The sequence below is a fragment of the Uranotaenia lowii genome, chromosome 2 (assembly GCF_029784155.1).
Source record: "Uranotaenia lowii strain MFRU-FL chromosome 2, ASM2978415v1, whole genome shotgun sequence".
In the NCBI taxonomy this organism is placed as follows: Eukaryota; Metazoa; Arthropoda; class Insecta; order Diptera; family Culicidae; genus Uranotaenia; species Uranotaenia lowii.
Genome location: NC_073692.1, coordinates 251836523 through 251858200, shown reverse-complemented (window position 1 = coordinate 251858200; position 21678 = coordinate 251836523). Strand labels below are relative to the sequence as shown.

General features: G+C 38.4%; 1 protein-coding gene across 1 annotated transcript; it reads right to left on the bottom strand.

Moving 5' to 3' along the window:
• Positions 1-1794: 1794 nt before the first annotated feature.
• Positions 1795-12482, bottom strand: LOC129745147 (nuclear factor related to kappa-B-binding protein). The gene is made up of 10 exons (XM_055738061.1): positions 11991-12482; positions 11148-11904; positions 10911-11084; positions 8095-10848; positions 6960-7965; positions 6654-6891; positions 6374-6572; positions 6002-6286; positions 5768-5936; positions 1795-2073 (listed from the first exon to the last, which is right to left on the bottom strand). The coding sequence occupies exons 2-10, from the start codon at positions 11901-11903 to the stop codon at positions 1868-1870; spliced, it is 5787 nt and encodes a 1928-aa protein (XP_055594036.1). The 5' UTR covers position 11904; positions 11991-12482; the 3' UTR covers positions 1795-1867.
• Positions 12483-21678: the final 9196 nt, after the last annotated feature.

The window sequence follows — 21678 nt, the reverse complement described above, 5'->3', positions numbered from 1 at the left end:
CGCATGTTAATTATTACTCAGAAACATTACGAAACGGCATATAAATGAAATATCCGTTAAAATAATATCGGTTTAAAAAAATGGAAATCCATGTTTATAACTATTAAGCATAAAATTATACGAATTCTTGAGTTTATCTATAGATATTGAATTCATGAATTGCTTCAACTGACTTTAAATGTGTGATAAATTTGTTGTAAGTAAAAACAATTGGACGAAATTATTCAAAGTAAAAAAATACTGTTTTCAAATACAATCCTTACAAATTATTGATTATATGCCCTTTTGTGATATTCGTTCACATTTTATATTCATGAAATGGCGGACATGTCTCAAAAAAGGCTATTTGAGGAACGTTTTGCAACTTCAAGTCCAAAGAAGGTTATTTGAGACCCAATTTGTAACTTTTATATTGAATGAATGCGATTGATACGTCACAGAAAGGCTATTTAAGAAACTTTTTGGAACTTCAAGTCCAAAGAAGGCTATTTGAGATGATCCAATTTGTAACTTTTATACTGTATGGACGTGATTGACATGTCACAAAAGGGCTATTTGAGGAACTTTTTGGAACTTCAAGTCCATAGAAGGCTATTTAGAAGGTCCATAGAAGTCTCTATTTGTTACTTTGATACTAAGTGATGCGATGACCGTGTCACAAAAAGGCTTTTTGAAGAACCTTTTGTAACATTCATGCTCACATTTGAGAAAATTTGGTACAAATTCCCTTTGGAAACTTTGTTCAGCGAAATTCGAACTTTGGAGGCACGCGTTTAAGTAGGTATGGGACATCTGGTTGCTTGGGTTGAATTTGATACAACCGTCATAATGATAAAATAAAACTTGAATAAATTATGAATGAATTATGATCTACTACTTACAACTATAAAAAAAGGCATTTCGGGTTCAATGATTAAAGGTGGATGAGTGTAGTCAATCAAGCTAAGCTAAGCCAATTGATTGATAATATTTTGTGTTAAACAAGCAGCTTCTAAAAATCAGCTGATTTCGATTAAGGCTGGTAAATATAATGTTATCCAATCTCGAGGACTCAGAAAAAGTAGGTTTGAGAAAAGGGGGGAGCCTTTAATGCGTGTTTTTATTTTAATTTCTACAAAATATACTTTAAAAGAAATGGTAAAGCTCTGATTTGGTTGGATAACTCAAGGGAGAAGTTAGAACACTTTACTAAAATCTTCAAAACAGACATTTTTAAGGAAGAAAAAGTAGCCATGTAAAAGTTTTGGTTGGAACTCATATCCGTATGCGAAAAAAAAAACTAGATTTAGCTGTCGGTGGAATCCGAAATCATGCGAAAATCTGAAAATTTCATATGGGGCAATCTTGTTTGAATCTTGCTTATATTAAATTCAAATACAGTTACCCCGTATCCAGAAGGTGGTGAAAGCTGGCCGGATACGCTGGGCGGGACATGTTGCGAGAATGCCGGCAACTGTCCTGCAAAATAGGTGTTCGCTACGAATCCGGTAGGAACAAGACGAGCGGGGGCGCAACGAGCGAGGTGGTTAGTCCAAGTGGAGCGTGATCTGGCGAACGTGGGGTGCCCGAGGAATTGGAGAACGGTTGCCATGGACCGAGTGAATTTTAGGAATTATGTCGTGAGGCGGAATAATATATAAGTTTAAAAAAAAAATAAATAAAAAATAACAGTGAAATCATATTATTCGGCCAAAATAAAATGAATTAATAACTACTTTTTTGACCTAAGTCTCAGCGTAACTTAAATAAACGAACTGGTTTTTCGGCTTCAATTTCAAGTAATTAAACACACACTTAAAAACCTCTAGAATAAATAGTTTATTGTTTTTTTTTTCTGCTTAATATGATACACATTTAGGTAAAACTATTATTTTTTGCCTGGATTTACACTAAAGTCAACATTGTCATTGATACTACTGCTATTGTTACTATTTCCGCTACTATACACGTGGAAAACTCTGCTTCCACCTTCATTTGTGGTATCGTTCAACGTTATCGACGCAGCTGATTTGGTGACAGCGACTGACGGGCTGCTCTGCTGAATGATGCTGGGCTGTGCACGAATAATTGACCCTACGGAATAAACAAAAAAACGCAATTGTATCACCCACTTTGAGATAATTTTAGAGTTCAATATGTTTAATTCACTAAAAAAAATAAAAAAAGGATGCTGTTAAATGTATTTGGCCAGATAATTTTCAAGAAAGAAATGCTTCGACAAAATATTTTTGACGTGTTCAATGTAGAATCTCGATTATCCGAGGTAATGTGGGGAAGGAGCACCTCGGTTATCACGAGGTAGATATACAATATTTAATACCATTTATCATATTTTTCCGTAAAATCAGCATTCCATTCCAGCAATTTTTCCATTCATTTTTTTATATCATCCAAGGGCTCTGTAAACATGTATAAATCTGATGAATTGGATGTCGGAACTACCACCTAAGTGAAATTCTGGAAATTTTTGGAGGGTTCCAGAAATTAATTCCGCTACTTATGCAACACTCGCTAAGAAGTTCATATTTAAATTAAAAATCATCCTGACCGCCCAAGATCATCTTCACGTTGTGGTCCCATCGGCTACGCTGAATGTTTTGCGTAGTTCGTTTGATAGCTTCGGTCTCTTTAAGCTTAGTAAAGTTAACTAACGTTATCTTACGTCAATCGCAATTTGCGTCAGTCTCCAACTCCTTTGCAAAGCAGTCATTAACCGGGCGAGCCCATCACTGACTGCCTGCTATGTGTTGATGTCATCACACATCTTCTGCAACATGCTGTTCGCTGTCGTTTCTGGTCCGCAGGCGGCGAATATAGGCACGTTCCTTTTCAAATCTTGGACAATAGAATACCACGTGTTTGGGTGTCTCGTCCACGTCACCGCATGTAAGGCAGACCGGCGAGGCCGCATGTACGAACCTGAGGCCAGTCAGGAATTGCGTCATGTAGAAATCCACTTCGCCATGCTTTCTCTCCATCCACTCCTTGATGTTTAGGATCAAACGATGGGTCCACCTTCCTCTTTCTGAGCTGTCCCACAGCTGCTGGCAGTTGGCCATGGAGCTATTTCTGGCTCGTGTTCACACGTTTTGCGTGCCTCTATCTTCGTAGCAATAGGAGTCCTCCCCCAACAAAACCGAGATGGGCATGACTCCCGCTACAACGCATGCAGCCTCAGACTAAACGGTGCGGTATGCACTGATGACCCGCAAATTCATTCGTCTTTGTACACTGTTCAGCTTCTGCTGGTTACACTGGATGTTAAGACCAGATTTCCAGGCCGCCCCTCCATACCGAATGATTGACGAAATTATCCTTCGCTTACTTCGGATCCTCGAGTTGTTCGCCATTATCCTCGTGAGTGCGACCGTTGCTGTTGCCGCCTTCTTGCATACAACATTCAAAGTCATCATTTTGACCAACATGTGGCTTGTTGATCAGGAATAAATATTAAATTAAATTAAAGCTTTTGATCATGGGTGACCAAGATTTTCATTAAAATGTCCTTATTTTGAAGCCAGCAGACTGCAGAAAATGAATTTCTTTGAGAAAATTCCGCATAATGGTTCCGATTGTGGGCTCCTGAATGATGTTCAACGTAGCGCTAGAAGGTGTTATTCGATGAGGGGTGGGCGAAATGCGGGACATGATCTGCTTAGCCAACGACATTAACATAGTCGTCATAGTCATATGCGGCTGAAAATGCCAAATCGGGCCAAAATATGACGGGTCCATCATGCTGCTTGATCATCGGAAATAAACGCTTCTGGAGGCATTCCTTGATATAGTTCATGGTTTCCGATGTGACGTACGGGCTAGATATTTTTCCGCACTCGCAAATAACCAACCACACCATAACCTTCATGCCAAATTTTTTGATGAAAATAGCCTTCCCCGTTTCGAAGATAACTTTGTCCTTGCGTACAATTGTGGCCCAGGAAGGGTTTCATAGTCTCTTGGCTTGACAGAAGCGGCTGATTTGGGTTCTTTTTAGGTTTTTTTCTGCTTCCGGTACGTCTTGAGCCCAAGTCGCCCTTTAGCATCATATCACGCATCACGGATGCAGCCTGTGCGAACTCGAGCGGCGGAACAAATTGACATCTGCTTCACCACGTTGAGTATGTCAGGTTTAAGCGTTTCACATACATTTTCATCAAATGTGGTTCACCGCATTGAATCGCATTCGCCGCATCGCATTGCATCGTATTCACTATGTCACTTAGCCAATTTCACCACGGTGAACATGATGAAACCGGCGAACCCGAGCAATCGAGCTCTGCCGATCAACTGCTGGACCTTCTATCGAAAACACAATGTATATACCGCATGTGATCTTTCCCGCTATTGATCTCTCTTGTTTCTCTAACCCCACCCATCGACTCGTTCGATTTTCGTTCTTTGATAGCTTATGTTTCTTTAATTCTTTCCGTCATCTACGAAAATGTGATTATTTTCAGGTACAAAGATGTACTAAACGATTTCATAACATCATGCAGAATTGACTCCAGGATCAGATTTTCGGCCACTCCTCGGTTCATCTTCAAATGTACAATGTTAACCATTGTTTTAATAGCAGTCCCTACCGCTCCGACGCTCACATCCGCTCATTTTCTCAATGAGATTCCACTCAAAGTACCCCACTTGTGCACGACTGCACGATACTTTTTCTCTTCTCCGGAGTAAAACCACGCATTTTGAAATGAAATCACAAACTAAGGCCGATGACATAGTGAGTGCGATGCGATGCGAATCAGCGGAAAATTTACGGACGCAGCCTACGCGAACTCGAGCGGCGGAACAAATTGACATCTGCTTCGCCGCGTTGAGTATGTCAGGTTTAAGCGATTCACATACATTTTCATCAAATGTGGTTCACCGCATTGAATCGCATTCACCGCATCGCATCGCATCGTATGCACTATGGCCGATGACATAGTGAGTGCGATGCGATGCGAATCAGCGGAAAATTTACGGACGCAGCCTACGCGAACTCGAGCGGCGGAACAAATTGACATCTGCTTCGCCGCGTTGAGTATGTCAGGTTTAAGTGATTCACATACATCTCCATCAAATGTGGTTCACCGCATTGAATCGCATTCGCCGCATCGCATCGCATCGTATTTACTATGTCATCGGCCTAAATGTTTTTTTTATGTAATCACGTACAGAATTGTGCAAACAAAAGGACGCAGCCAGTAGAATTCGAAAAAAATATTCGATTCAAAATGACCGTTAACAGGTGTGCTTATATTCAGGAACGTCTCATCACTAAAACATCGTCAGGAGAATCATCAGATATGGCAATCGATAAAGATGAACCTCGCGTCAACGCAAACGATAACCTCAAAACCCTTTCAAGGGATCTCCTCAAATTCCTCCAAACCCCCCCCCCCCCAACTCCCGTCCCCTACTTCCAACCCTTTTCAACCCCCCCTTAGTATTAAAAAATATGATCCCCGGCTCAGAAAAACTTGTAATAGGTAAATGGCCTTAAATATACGTTATTGAATAAAAAAAAAGGTGTGCTTATAATTTCCTGAACAGTCTGTAATGTCGTGAGACGGAAAACCATGTAAATAAAAATAAATAAATAGAGAGTTGTTTAAATCGACTGTTTTCCGCGAGATTTGAAATAACATAAACGTTATTTTACCAGTTATCCATACGTTTCCTATCGCATTCGTTCTTCTTTGTTTGAAAAATAACGGTGCCAATGTATTTTTAGTGCTAGGAACATAAAATGATTAGCAAAATTTCAAAATGTTACCTTTTTGTTGACTGTTGACGGGTATTACTTTTAGCCGTTTTATATTAAAAGCTCCGCCTTGAAATCCAGGTGGTACAATAATTTGCTGTGTAACAAGCTGCCTCCCTTGGGTGGCTAGAACGACTCGTTGAGGTTGCTGGTTGACACGTATGTCTACCTCTGATGTCGACTGAAATAAAAAAAAACAACCTCATAGAAGGAGCACGTTGGAATTAGCGCAAACCAATAACTAACCTTAGCAGTATTGCTAACAACTGGGGCCTTCACGACGACGCTATTGATTGTTGTTTTATCACTGGTATCACTGTTTATGCTTTTCACAATCCCGCTGATTGTATTTGGCGCTGGTGAAGTATTGATGGGAGATTCGACTTTAGGTTGTTGTTGGGCAAACGTAAATTGCATCTGTCCTGGATGTCTTGGAACGGTCCTGACTTTTACCAACTGATTACCAAGCAGTAGTTTCTGAGGTGTTCCTGAGCCGGTGGCCTGCTGTGCACTGACAATATTCACATGACCCTAAAATGAATAGCAAACAATAAGTAATACTTACTGTTTAGTAAAGAAGAAATTTGGCCATCAACTGTAAGTATTTGAATAATTTACCTGTGATATAAGATTTCCTGGAATTTTAACAGCTTGTCGACCATACACAATACTTGTAGATTCGGATGAACTCGATGCTGGATTATGAAATATTATACCAGAGCTATTTGGTTGATTGGTATCGGCCCGAACAGCTGGTTTATGGATTATCAGAGGATTTCCTCCAATAGTGGCAATATTTATCGGTGAATTGATGAAACTACAAGAACAATGATTTTAATTAAACCGTCAAATAAGTATCTTAATACCTTTCATCTAATTTATGTGGCAGTTGTCTCACCTGGCATCGTTTCGAGTCTTGGCAGATATCACCTTTTGTGTACCAGTTATTTTCGTAAAAACTTGTTGCGAATGTTGATTTTGCGAAGCTTTCTGCAAGTTGCTTATAGAAGTGGTTTTAACAACATTCAACTGTCCTGATTCTTTGGCATCGGCATGTGAACCGGAGGCAAAAGTTATGCTACCACTATTGATGATGGCACTATGACTAGTGCTAAGCACTGGTGTGGTTTTTGTGTCTGAAAGTTGAATAAGAATGTAATCAATCTTATTAGTGCTATGACATTGAAACAAAAAAAAAACTTACCTATAACACTGTTTGCAATTGTGGTCACAATCGATTGTGTTGTGCTTTGTCCAGATGTTTGAGCAACTGATATAATGTTTCTGTTTTGGGAAATTACGGCGTATTGGGGTATACTAGATCCTGTGGAACTATTATTAGATAATTGTATCAGTTGCGTTTTGATATTTTTAGCGTCTGCAAGACGAATGGCTGTAGTTTCTCCGGTGGTTATTCTTTGTCGTTGTAGCAAACTATCGAGTGAAACAATTTGATTATCGCCAATACTTTTGACAACTTTAGTCACTACTTGAGGTGTCCCTTGCCCTACACTGACTGTGTTTGCCAAGGAAGAACGTATCAAACTGGTTGTGGATTGGCTCACTGATCCGGCCGGTTTAATAACACGTGTCACTATCGGCGAAGAAGATGTAGATTGCAATAAAACTGATTGCGTTTTCGAATCATTCTGTAACGGCGACGCTTTCAGAGTTGCCATATCAGACGTATCCGCCTTGAGCATCGGTTTTGTGTTTTTAGTTATCAGAGATTGCTGAACGGTCTTTTGTTGCATCTGCTCTTTGATAGTGGTTATAATTGGTTGAATCTTTGTACCGCCAGCAGTGTTCAGGATATTATTTGTTGATTTGATTTGAATGACATGTGGATTAGCACTGACCGTTTGAATTGTTGCACCGCCGTGACTTGAAGAAAACGACGAAGCTGCCGATAGTGTAAGAGCAGGAATTTTGTGAAGATGTTTTACTATTTTACTTTGCTGTGTGTTCAACGGAGAATTTGTGATTTGTGTGGCAGTGCTAGAATTTGTCGGTTGTTTTAGAATAACTGGCTTGGATGTAAACACCTGCTTGTGCTGTTGCGCTAAAAGATTTTGTAAGATCTGCTTCTGCTGCGCCGGTGTTAGGACTGATTGCTGACCTTTGATCGTATTGATTGTACTGACGATTTCACCACTGGAAGAACTATTCACATTATCGGTTTTTAATACCATTGTGCCCGGAGGATTATTCTGTAATAAATATGAAAACAAAAAAATAATTTAGCTGTTACAATTTTATCAACTTATCAATTTCAATTAATCAAAAAAGATTAAAGGACTGATTGAACTTTGTTGAAACTCTTTTAAGAAAGTGCTTACCAGCTGTCCAGTGATAGTGGCCGTTGTTGTTATTGGCGGCTTGTTGATGATCGTTTGAATGTCCGATTGAGAGAATGCTTTCACACTCGCTAGCTGGGATTGGGAAGTGAGAGCTAAAACACTTCTGCCTTGAAGCAACGTAGCTGTTTTGAGAGCCATCGAAACAGCCGGGGCCTGCTGCTGTTGCTGTTGTACGTTTACACTTCTGACAGCGGCAGGCCGGAATGTTGTATGCTGTATGGTATTGCCGGCCTGGAGTGTGACTGGAGTTATAAAACTTTGTCCCCCAGCAGCGGTTACCTGCAGTGGAATTGTGGTTGCCGTCGGATTAGAAACCGTCGGTATGGATACCGGTGTACTGCTGATGATGAGCGATTTTGGAGCTAGAATATTTTTCTTGGTCACTACAGTGTTGGGTGATCCGGCTACAGTTTTTAGCGAAGTTTGATTCACTCTATCAGGGCTCAGGTCAACATTAACGAAAGGTTTGTTAGCATTTGTAACGAAATGCGTAGCCTGTGGCGATTTTTTCAGTTGTATCGATTGTATTTTACATGACGGGCTTACATGTATGGGAATTGCTTCCTTAAAACCAATGGTACTTTCTGAAGGAGTTTTCCTTAAAATGGTCATAATGGAATTCTCAACGCCATCAACCGATTTTTTGGGAGTGATATTTGTGTATAACAACTGAGATGAGATTTGTGGCTCTAAATTAACAGTCTCATGCAAAGCATTTGGCTTCGTCTCCGGTTTGAGTGTTGTTACTGGTAAAGATATTCCTGTAATAATTGAACTGTCCGGCAACGTGATACAGCTTGTAGTGGAAGTTGGAATTGTAACTGAAGGTGATTCAATCATTGCCGGTTTATTTACTAATACATCTTCCAGATTAGCTTCACTTTCTATAGAGGTTTGCACAGAAGATACAATTGGAGTAGTTGGCGTCTTACGAGGGGTTGTGGCCTCAACAGCTTCTTTGGATTTACTTTTTCGATAAACAGGTTTTTTGTGTTTGGATATGCCTTGGTACTGATGATGAAGACGTTCAAATTCTTCTTCGGTACGATTACGATGAAGATAAATCCAAATTTTCCGTTTAGTATCGTACTTAACACATGGATCATGTTCAGTGTGCATTCTATCGAGCGCTCCACTAACAATAGTCTGAAGTACTTGATCCGTTGCCGTCGGAGAGATGTACTGAGAAGATTTCAACAGCTCGCAAATATCTGCTCGGGTACCTTCGCCGTTTGGAAGTCTCGCTGTAGCATCACGAACTAGGGTAAGAATCGTCACAAAATTTGGTCTATCTGCAACTAACATGTTGTGACCACGAGCTTTGGATATACCGGGAACTTGAGTGTAGATACCTTTCACTGGACCTACCACACTGTTGTATGAATGCTGTTTGTAGGTAAACGCCAGATGAGGGTTTTCGTAACGTCGTTTTTCTTGTTCTCGAAAAACGGCAACTTCTTGCTCGGTAGCTTTGCGCACCGACCAATCTGTGGGATGCCTAGGGGGAGGAGGTGAAATACTTCGCTCGGATGAAACATCTTCGTCGTCCACGAAAGAACTTGTACTTGGGAATGTAAATCTTTGCTTGGTACTTATGACTTTCGGTTTTGACTGAGCTTTTACTCCCATGTCTTGTTTACGACTCAACCAATACTCACACAATGCCATAAGTCGATGATCAGAATCTCTCGAAGCACCGATCCATTGATAGATATTTATTTGTGTTTTGTACTCGATGTATGGCACGAAATCATCTGGTTGATCTGAAAACTCCCCAGATAGGAACAATATAGCGGATTGGAGCAAATCGTCCCACTTGTCTTCAGCCTGTTGATACCAATCATTCAAAGCAGCAATAGGTGTTTTCAGCCACAAGTTAAGTTTTATTTTGAGTTCATCGGTTGTCATACGATGGTCAGGGTTAGAACAGAACATATCTCGAACTAACGACAAAAAACATTTATGAGTTTCCTGCATGAGTTCTGGCATAGAATCATCATGCGACTGCACTTTGGTTTCACCCAAAATTTCCTTATCATTTGATTCATTCAGTTCCATATCTTTTTGTTCTACAATTTCTTCCAATATTTTTACGGATTCTATCACTTCTGCCGTATCTTGTCGCTCAGTTTTAAGTACTTCTTCATTATTTTCCGTTGGTATCATTGGTATTGACGGGATATTTTCGTTCTCATTTGGTACTATGTTATTGGAAGAAGTATTTTCGGTTGATACAATCATTGATTTTTCGTGATAATTATCTTCCACGTTAGGTTCATGGACAACCTCTTCAGTCGTTAGAGGTTGATCAACAAACAAGTTTGGTTGCAGTTCGAAAGAAACCTGTGGTTTTTCGATACATATGTCTGGTAATTCGTTGAGCTTATGGTTTTTCTCTTGTGCCACTAAAGGCAACGTTTCTTCATTGTGAAACAGGTCCGGCGAAGATCGACTATTAGTACTTATGATATTTTCCGGTTCTGGTTTCGATGAAATTAACGGTATGTCGATCTTCACCTGTTCGGGTGCGCAAATTTCTGCCGGTGATGTGACTCGAGACGGAATTATACATGGTTCTATCATTTGCTCTGGCGCTATCACACTAATATTGACAGACTCTTCTGGCAGACTAACTTTCGGTAGCGGCATAATCCGTCGATATCCAGAGGATGCCTGAGTTCGGCTCACCACATCCTTCAGTTTAATTTCTTGGCAATCCAAGTCCGGATGGTCCTGAAAAAAAAAAACAAAAAGTGAATAACGCTTGTTAACTTGAAATTCCTTATAATACAAACCGGTTCGTCAATTTTTCTACGTTTATGAGAAAACAACAAATCTCGATAGTGTCTTTCAGATATTTGAATTTTGCCATTGGATCCGATCATATGGCCGGTTGCTATTTGTTGCTCGGCTTTCGAAGCCTGAGTGTTGATAATTCTATGATCTGCACCAGGACTGGAAGCTCCACCCTAAACCGTGTAAAAGAAAATGTTGAAAAAAAATTATCTGTAAATGTTTTCTGATAAGGTTACCTGTACAGGACCGAAAAGTCGTCGCTGTTTTCGAGGCAAGTGATTGGCGAGGAGTTCTGAATTTCGCTCTTCATCAGATAATAATTCCGAAAGCCCTAAGAGATCCGAAACACCACTAATTTCTTGTAAGTAGCGCCGTTTTGCTCTCAACGAGTTGATTGAGGGATGAAACACAGAACTATTCCGATTGAAAGCACGCCCGCCAGCATCCGGATGTTGATAAAGATTTCGCAATGCTTTCTCCCGGGAAACAACCAACCTTTGGGCGAGGGCAGACATACGACTGCGCTCTTGGAAACGTTGTTCTCTTCGTTCAGCCTTTGCTATACTTTTATTAAATATAGAAATCTCTGGCCTACAGTTTCCTTCCTCTAGGTTGTGTTGCAGTCTTTTTAAAGGGCAATGCCCGAAACGAGTTATCCGATTAGTAAAAAGTGCATCGATGGTACTGTTTTTCTCATATTCTATGTTTTCACTGAACGTCGGAAGATATGAACTAAGGTGCTTCCGTATGGGGTCAGACAGATTATGCCACGTTTCGAGTGAAAAGAATTCTTCAAATATTACTGGATCCTCACACAAATCCTTTGGTAGATTGATGACTTCCGTAGTGATCTTTGTTGCTTCGTATTCCTTCTTAGTCGATTCTTTCTGCGATACATTTGAAGAGTCGGTCGAAGACGACAGATTAGACGAAGAAGAATCCTGTGAACAGTCCGATTCCGAGAAGTCTTGGTTGGAGCTGTTTCGATCCATACTACGAAAATAAAGTTATTGAGCTATTGATCTGAATATTACAATTATATACAATTAATGTACGGATGTCAGCAACTGAATACTCACCTGAATTTTGCACTTTTCACCTTACTTCAACTTTCAATAATCATAACAAACCGATCTTTTTTTTATATTTGCAAATTAATAGCGATTTTCCTCTTGAAATCAGAGCCACGTGTGTTATGCAATTTACATTTGACAATTTTTTATAACCACATTCGAATACAGTTTTCGTCGAGAAAATGTGAAATAAAGCATTCCATGTCGTTCGCGTTTTTTCTGCGTTTAAAATGGTATTCTGTTTGCCCGTTCTGACGGCAATAGCACTTGAACTAGAAGTGTATAGCAGAGAATGGTCATTCTAAAAAGCAAACAATCCGTAGTAAGATCAATATCTTGAAAGAACCTGTTTGAACTTTATATTTAACACCTTCACAGCACATTTTTAAACATCACCCGTACGGAAGATTTAAATTAGGAAAATACGCATAATATTCTTTAGTACTTGACTGATATCAGTCTTTTTCTCTTCGTTAGCACTCTATAAAGCACCACTGGAAACATCAAATCCGTTTCAAGAAAATTAAATAAAGGGTGACATTTTATTCATCAAGCGTCAACAACACCGTCAACACCCGTCAACTGACCATCAAAAAAGGTTGCCACACTGACAAATCATTCCACACATTATCGAAATAAGTTGACCAACACATTAAATGTAAGGCCAGTTCAATAGCCAATTGAAATTGGTTTCAATCGATTTCGATTGGTAAATGGTTGTTCACTCAGCCAATGTTTTGGTCGAAACTAATCGAATTGACGTTCAATGAAGCCAATCGAAGTCGATCGAAACCAATCGAAATCGATCAAGCCCGAGAGCAGGATTCGTTTCCATCGGTTTCGATCACACTAACACACATGCAGTTGTTTACTGCTGATTCTATTTGTTTTCAATTTTCAAGTGTGAAAGTGATGGCAGTGGGCGGTGCGGTGTTGGTGGTGCTATGCCAATGGTGCTGTGTGAGAATTGTGCAGTGTAAGTGGTGTCATGGTGTCGAAGCTAGTGTGTCAGTGCCGAAAGCACCGTGCCCGCTATCACCGAGGAGGAAATAGTGAACAATAAGGCCATGAAGAAAACCGTCGGAGGAATGCACCCAAGCGGTAGAGTGAAAGTGTAAATCAAATCAACTGCTTTCCGGCAGCGGAAAAGATGCCCTCAACCCAGTCAGTGGCGGAGGTGCCGTTGCTGCTGCTGTAAAAATCCCCACTGAGAAGAAAAGTAACAAAGTGATTTATGTAATGTGAAAAAATCCTATGACTTTTTTATTATATGTTTTCAGAGCTTCCCACCGAGGGGAGGAATAAAAAAATAAAAAATTTAGAATAATAATACGAATTTTATTTTATAACATTATGAAGAACCATGTTGCAGGTATTTGTTTTCCAATTGGATTAATTTGAGATTCATTCATGGGTGGAACTGATAGTTATTTCCTGGGTCCGGGCACTTCTCCAAGTCGAACGATAAACTTTCTTATTTGACATTTTCCGCTTGTATTGGTAAGAATTTGCCTTTGAAATTGCCAAAATGATAGATTAATTACAATTTGCTAGAGAAAACCGTCTTTTCAAATTCCGAACGAAGCTGATATAAAATGACATCTGAGAACTGAGAACACTGCGCCAGTACGTTAGTATTGGTTAGTGGCTGTTCAATCAACGGCCGGATAGAAATCGATTGGAGTCAATTGAAAAATCAGCTGTGCAACTGTCAATCCGTTTCAATTGATTTCGATTGAGTTTCGTTGAACACACCAGTAGTGAACCTACACATAAGAGAAGCGACGTCTCAAACACAAAATTCCAATCGATACAAAAGAATTGTCAAAATCGATTCCAATCGATGAGCATTTTGTCGCAGAGCTTTTACCTTTCTTATTGAAAACTCAACCAAGGAAGGTATTGTGATTGTTGTTATAGTTCAAACAGATAATTTTTAGCTGGTCATATGAATTTATGATTAGGTGCAATTTTTTTCAATGCTTTGGTGAATCTTGTTCCTAGTTAAAAAACTAACTGATTATTAACGAAATTCAAGTCATTCATACCGTTTATCGCGATACTTCGGGCATCGAGTTCAATGTTGTTTTGTTGGATTGAAGGAGCGTTCACTTTAGAGCTCGAACATTGAGGCAGAAAACTGCAGTTCTGAAGTCTTTTTTGTCCAAGATTTCGGCGATGTTGCCACATATTTTATTTTAGAAAGGATCAGATGTCGTTTCTCTTATATGAAGGTTCACTAATTAAATGTATTAACCCTTCGTTTCATAAAGTAACAAATTTGCAACAATTAATGTATGGAAAAAGTGAAAAATCGTATTTTATTTTAATTTTTTTCTTGATGTACTCATCATTTCCAACTGTTAAAAATGAGTTTTAAGGAAAAATAAAAAATCATAAAATGAAGGGTTAAACGGTATTTCCCATTAATGTACAGCAGTACCATTAATGGGAAATACCCTTTAAGGATACGAAAGGTATGCGTTTCACCCATTATGCAAGAAGCGTTTAAAACGAGAAATGTGTGAAAATATCACTCTGTTCCAGACTTTTTCGATTCTCTTGATTTTGGCTCTGTTTTTCTCATCTCCTTGTAAAACGCCTGGGAGAAATATGCATTCTCACACTTAAAACGATCAAGCATAGCAGCCCACATTTTGTTGGGGAGCAATGAGCATTTTAATCACAAGTCACCCAATCTCATTCTCGCTAGGAGAACTTTTCATTAGCTTCTCAGTAACTGGCTGAGAAATCAACGATCGCAATTGAGGCACTTAGGATCAGAGGGGTGCAAGTGATTTTTTATCAAAACTGAGATAAACTGTTTTTTGGATAGTTAAAGTATAGATTAACATTCTGTAGAAGACACAGGTCAAACGAAAAATTATTTCGATATTTTTAAGCTATTTATAAAACAACGTGTCAATGAAAATCCTGTTTCGTTTGGTGTCAGAAGGGTGCAAGTGCACTTGCACCCTTCTGACACCAAAGGATTATACTTTTAGGCTGATTTCATTAGAACGTATACATTTTTGTCAGTTGAAAACAACATCATCTAGCTCCGAATAGGATTTTCTACTGGTTCTGACCAGGATAATCCAAAGTCCTCAGATAGAGAAGTGATGAAAATAGATTCAGGTGTAACTTCGTCGGCATAAAAAACTCATAGTTATGTATACAAAAAATTCTAAAATATTTTTTTTATGGCAAATTTAGCCAATGCTAATAGGGATAAAAGGCAAACACAAAACGCACTTAACAATATTTTTTTGGCAAATATATCTAAGAAAAATCTTTCGGATGAAAGCTCAGAGGATTTAAATAACTGTTTAGGAAAGAGGCCTGGTATAATTAGACCAAAAAAGAAAAATTAAACATCCACGGTTCGTCTGGAAAATCAGAAGGTGCTGCTGCTGCAGTTGCTAGCGAGAATGAGTCCATTCCTGGAGAGTCAACTGGCCATTCATCAAGACCTCAAAGACGCCAACGAAATCAGTCAGTCTGGAAACTCATCTTGCGATAAAAAGCTACGAAACCAAGGGGAAGCGTACGTTGGTTCTACCGGAAAAAGCGACCAGCTAAACAGTTAATTCCAATGAATGAACACATATGCAGGTATTCTTGTGTATCCACCATTAAGGAAAAAGAGAGATTGAAAGTTTTCAACAAATTCTGGGAATTAGGATAGTGGAACTTGCAAACCTCGTTCATTATGAGTTGCATAGAAATTTGAAGCCCGAAAACGTAGAAAATTAAATGTGTGAACAAAAACAAAACATCTAGTATCATACTGAAAATACTCGTTACATACAGGTTCCAAAAGGATGCTATCATATTGTTTGGAGTCAGAGGGGTGCAAGTGTCATTCTTGGGGTCAGAAGGGTGCAAGTGAAAAATATCAATAAAAGTAGTTCGCCGTTTTAACATAAATATCGCAAAAACTTTGGTTTTTCTTTCAGAATCTTTCATTTTAGACCTCATGAGACACACTCCATCGAAAATTTAGTAGAAAAATTGATTCGATAATTTTGATTTTGAAAAAAAACTTTGAGGCCCGTTTTCTCGAAATCATCATTTCGGCACTTGCACCCCTCTGATCCTAAGCGCCTCAATTAATTTTGGAATATGTAGTAAAAAATGACCTTTTTTGTCGTTGATTTACGATGCTCACGGCACATACACATCTTCTCCTATTAGCTCATAATAATCTCTGAACTTTCTACTTTAAGTTGATATGTATCATTTTTTTAAAATCCTTACCATAAATCGGAGAAAACCAGGGGTGGAAAACAGAAGAAAAAACAAAAAAGCGCTCAAAGGTCAAATTTATCTGATAAAATCACCGACCAGTGAGGCAGGCATCACATTTTGTTTCATTAGAGCAAGTCCAATGGTGTTGGGAAAAAGTGGTAGGAATTTTGTTGGCTGTAGCACAGATGGGAATTTTTCTATCGCGAAAAATAGACCAAAAATGTTGGCCGTCCACCGGTGTGATAGAAAACGAAGGTATAAAATTGGGGGCAACCAGCGATGCCAAGTGCATTTGCTGTTCAGTATTTTTACTATTTTTCCTATTTCGAATTGATCGTTTAAAAATTGAAATCAAATTCACTTTATTGAAATAGTAGTGCTAATACCATTCTTAAAACTTTTTCTAAGTTGTTGAGAGAGTTTTGCATTGGATAAGTATACAAGTTTCACCTAACTGAGCATGTCTCATTTATGAAACAACAGCTTTGTTGATTTTGTTTGGTTCCGGCACGATTTTTTTTTCATAAACGCTTACAAATCTTTTAAAAAAGTGCTAATTTTCTGTCGAAACGTAAAAAATGCTGCATCAAAATTTCTATTTGCCTGACCTAGGTTATTATATGGTAGTGGTATTGTAACGTTCTTCCAATGCCATGAGTAAAATTCTCGAAATTGTATGGGCAAGTAGAGCACAAATGAAAGTGAATTTGGTCTTTGATGGACTCTTCGAATTTAAAGGTTTGCATATAATTTAAATTAAGTGTTTTTGTTTGGTAACTGTTAATACAAACTTATATTGGTCGTCCGTTTCATTTCTTGTTCCTTCTCTGAAAATCCAACCAGATCCCACCTGTGGAACGTTCCGATATCAGAACCGTTCCTGACCTTGTTTCAACAAAGAGATCAGTGATCCAATCCACCGGAAGCCAAATTTGGTGCATTCCGGCAGCACAACCTAAAATTTGGAATATGAGGTTTAATTATAAAATAATTTGCGTTTGATATGATTGACACTCTACGAATTAACAGCGAGGGTTCCGTTTTCTAAAGATGATGGGCCATTAAAGGCGGCGTTCGAACCGGTCATTCCGACGGAAGAACATTTTTCAAATAAAAAAATGAAATTCCTACTCCCGAAACCGCTCAAACAAACAAAATTTATTTACCCAGCTTTCTGGCATCTCTGCGCCTCGAAATATATGATAGCCAATTTAATTGGCAAGGGCATGACAAAAATTGGCTGCAGGTTTTAAAGAGTTGATTAACTTCTTTGTAATTCGTATCAATTTAAGTGATAAGAGAATTGTTTACAAAAGAAAATATCACTTCATGTTAAAATCCTGAAATTGGTCAATTTCCTTTATTTTCCCCTCAACTGAGGTTTTGAGCATAAGAAAGATGGCAGCACCGAAGCGTTTCATGCACGAATACGGTATTGCAACGCCGACTGTATCACTCGGTTCGGTGTTGCAAAACATCGTGTTTATCTATCACCCTCGGCCAAAAAGTGTTATACGATACAAATTTTGCAGCGCGAAACTGTTCGAATATCAGATTTTCCCAACACCGGTGTACGGCAAATGTGTTGTGATGTGTTGTAAACCTTCGAAATTTCTATCTCCATCTGAACCAGTGAACTTGCTCTTAGAATGACCATTATTAAAGCTTTTTTTAAGTCGTTGAGAGAGTTTTGCATTGGATAAGTTTACAAGTTTCACCAAACTGAGTATGCCTCATCTATGAAACAACAGATTTGTTGATTTTGTTTGGTTCCGGCACGAATTTTTATCATAAACGTGTAAATTGCTGGGTTTTCTCAAGATTATCTTAAAACACTTGTTTTAACTTTAAGATCCAAATCGAAAGAGACCGGATCATTTATTTCGATCGCTAAGGAAACCTTCGATCTCTTCTTTTTATGATTTCTATTTACAAATCTTTAATGTTGGTATACATCCATAACAGCTGATTGCTTGCACGCTCATTTTTCAGTTTTCATTTATGCCTTACACTTACAATTCTCCCTTCTTTAGAATAAAGCTTAATAATTTAATTCAATTCAAATCAAAATTATATAATATAACAAAATAATCTAAAAGTATACAAAATCATTTGCTTTTAAAATTTTCCTTCTTCTTTCAGATCTTCTTACGGCCACTGAATGCGATGATGACTCTTTAGGACCCAGGATAAGTTCGCTGCTCTGCAAATGTGGTGCCCCTCTTGACGTCGACGGTTGAATTTCAGAAGGCGAAAATCCATGAAACGCCTCATCTTCGGACTCTTCTCGACGCCTTTTGGATATCCTTGTGCTAAAATTTGTTGCTGAGTTATCCTGAGCCTGGAGCTGAAGCGCCGCATTGCGCCTTGGTTCAGTTTGCGCTCTTTTGATCTGCCCCCTGTGGGCCGAGATCACGTGCGCTCCCAGAGCAATCTGGAAAACATTTTGAGACAATCGCTTAATAAAAATTGCATTTAACCATCGCTCTATATTTCGTTCGTTTGGATTTCTATAGAAAACCTTGTCTCCTCTTTTGATACTAGAAAAAGGATCCGATTTCTCTTTTTCGTAAAATGTATAGCCAAAACCTTCACTCACTCCTTCTGTTCGATTTCCAATCTGGTTATCGTCTTTATTTGACATCGATGTCAGTTGCATTTTAAAACTATTCTTCGGGTTTGTCAAATCTAGTAAGGTTTTCGGTTTATATTTGAAAATTCTTGCCGATGGAAAATCTTCCCCTTCCGACAAGTAACTATTCCTGTAATTAAAAAGGAAATAATCGAGTCTATCATGTATATCCATATTTTTCATTTCTGAATCCAACCAGAATTTTTTTAAAATATCCTTCACTACTCTCACCAGTCTTTCAGCCTGGCCGTTACTTTGTGGATGATAAGGAGGACTTTTGTATACTTTGATCCCTTGCCTCTCCATGAAAGAAATAAATTGCTGAGAATTGAACGGAGGCCCATTATCCGAAACAATAACATCCGGTAATCCAAACCTCGCAAAAAATTCTGTGAACTTTTTCAGGACCTTAAATGCATCCGTTCCTAGGTTCATTAGGTACACCTCAAGCCACTTAGAAAAACTATCGATAATCAATAGAAAATTTTGTCTTTCGAAATAAAAAAAATCTGTATGGATGCGACTGAAAGGTCTTGTAGTGGGTATCCAGTTGAAAGTTTCATTTTTCCCCTGAACTACAGCCATTTTCGCACATGTCTCGCATCTCTTAACAAAATCCTCTAAATCTTTGTTTATTCCAACCCAATACACGCTTTTCCTTGCTAACTGTTTCATTTTAATAATACCCACATGATTTGCATGTAACAGCTTGAGCATTTTCTTTTGTAACGCTTCCGGTATGACGACCCTTTCCTGGAAAAGTAAAACTCCCTCAAGTTCCTCCAAATCATGGTGCTGCGAATATAAGTCCTTCAACTCTTTTGATAATCTATCTGGCCAACCATTTTTCAAAAACAATTTAATATTTTGTAGAAATTTATCATGTTTCGTCTCGGCCGCAATCAAAGAAAAATCCACCGGAAGTTCGCTTGTAAAATTGATACTTTTAACAAATTGATTGTCTACTTTTTTTGGAACCTCGACATCCAATGGGAATCTTGAGCAGAAGTCCGCGTTACCCATTTTCTCAGACGGCTTATATAAAATTTCAAATTCATAGATAGATAGTTCCATTATAAAACGTTGAAGCCTAGTAACAAAAATGGTATGCCGACCCTCCTTGCCCAAGATTCCTAGTAATGGCTTGTGGTCAGTGAAAATAATAAAATTTTTTCCAAATAGGAACTTGTGGAACTTTTTAACAGTCGATACTATGGCCATGGCTTCAAGGTGTAAAATAGGGTAAGACTTCTGGGAAGAGCTCAAAGAAAAGGAAGTGAACCAAATCGGCTTCTCAACTCCATTGATTACATGCGAAATTACTCCGCCAAGTCCGTAAGAACAAGCATCCGCCGAAACCACTATTGGTAAATTAGGATCATAAAAAACCAAAAAGTCTGCATTAAGCAGTTGTGTTTTACTATTATTAAAAGCTCGATCACAATTTGAGTCCCACACATATCGAACGTCCTTTTTTAATAAATTGTACAAAGGACTTAACTGAACAGCCAACTTTGGAAGAAATTTTCCATAATAGTTTATCAAACCTAAAAAAGCTTTAAGCTCCGATACATTTTTAGGCACTTTAGCTTGTTGAATTGTGGTCACTTTTTCCGGGTTTGGCTTCAATCCCTGCTCACTTATAATATGTCCCAAATAAGGCAATTCCGATACGAAGAATTTACACTTTTTAAAATTAATCTTGATGTTTGCCTTAGACAGTTTCTCAATAACCATACAAATCCTTCTTTGGCAATCCTCAAAATCTTTTCCAGCGATCAAAACGTCATCCAAATATACGAAAACATAATCGATTCCTTGCAATACAGTTTCCATTATTTGTTGGAAAATGCTAGCACTAGAGGAAGCTCCTTGAGGTAGACGGTTATAACTATATAAACCACGCAGAGTATTGATAACAACAAACTTTCTAGATTTTTCAGATAAACTCAATTGTGTATATGCTGTTGCTAAATCCAATGAACAGAATACTTTTCTACCTGCCAACGATGCAAACAAATCTTGAGCTGTAGGCAATGGATATGTATCTCGAATGAGCACCCTATTAATTGAAACCTTGCAATCTATGACGAGCCTGATATTATTGTCTTTTTTAATAACTACAACCACTGGAGATGCCCATAAACTGGTTTTAATTGGTGTTATGATTCCGTCCTTCTCAAGCTTTTCTAAATGTTCAACAACTTTGTCCCTAAATCGGTAAGGAACATCATAAGCTTTTCTAAAAATTGGTTTATCCTCTCTGAGCACTAAGTCCGCTTCAAATCCTTCAATAGGTGAAGAAAAATCGTTGTCAAAAACATTGGGATACTGAACTTTAATACAATCAATAAATTTTTCTGTTTTATTTTCCACCTCAATTTTGTTAAGTTCACAAACATTCGAAATTCTCCTTCTCCAACCAACACAAAGAATATCCAGCCAGTTTCTACCAAGTAGTGGTATAAATTGATGATCTCCATCCAAAATTATCAAACTCAAACGAGCTGACTTTCCATTGAAAAAAACATCGACCATAATCTTCCCAAAAATTTTCAAAGTCGAACCATTAATAACCATTAGCTTCTTGTCACTATTTTCAACCAATAGCTTCCTGAATTTTCTAATAAAATCAACTTTACTGATGACGGATACTGCTGAACCGCTATCAATCTCCATTTCAATAAATTTATTATCAATTTGAACAAGTTGGAGACAAGGTTCACTAACATTCGTTATTGATTTTATCATTAAACATGGATAATCACCTGACTCATCGCTGCTGCTGTAGTCGACCCTCAGTCTCTTAAA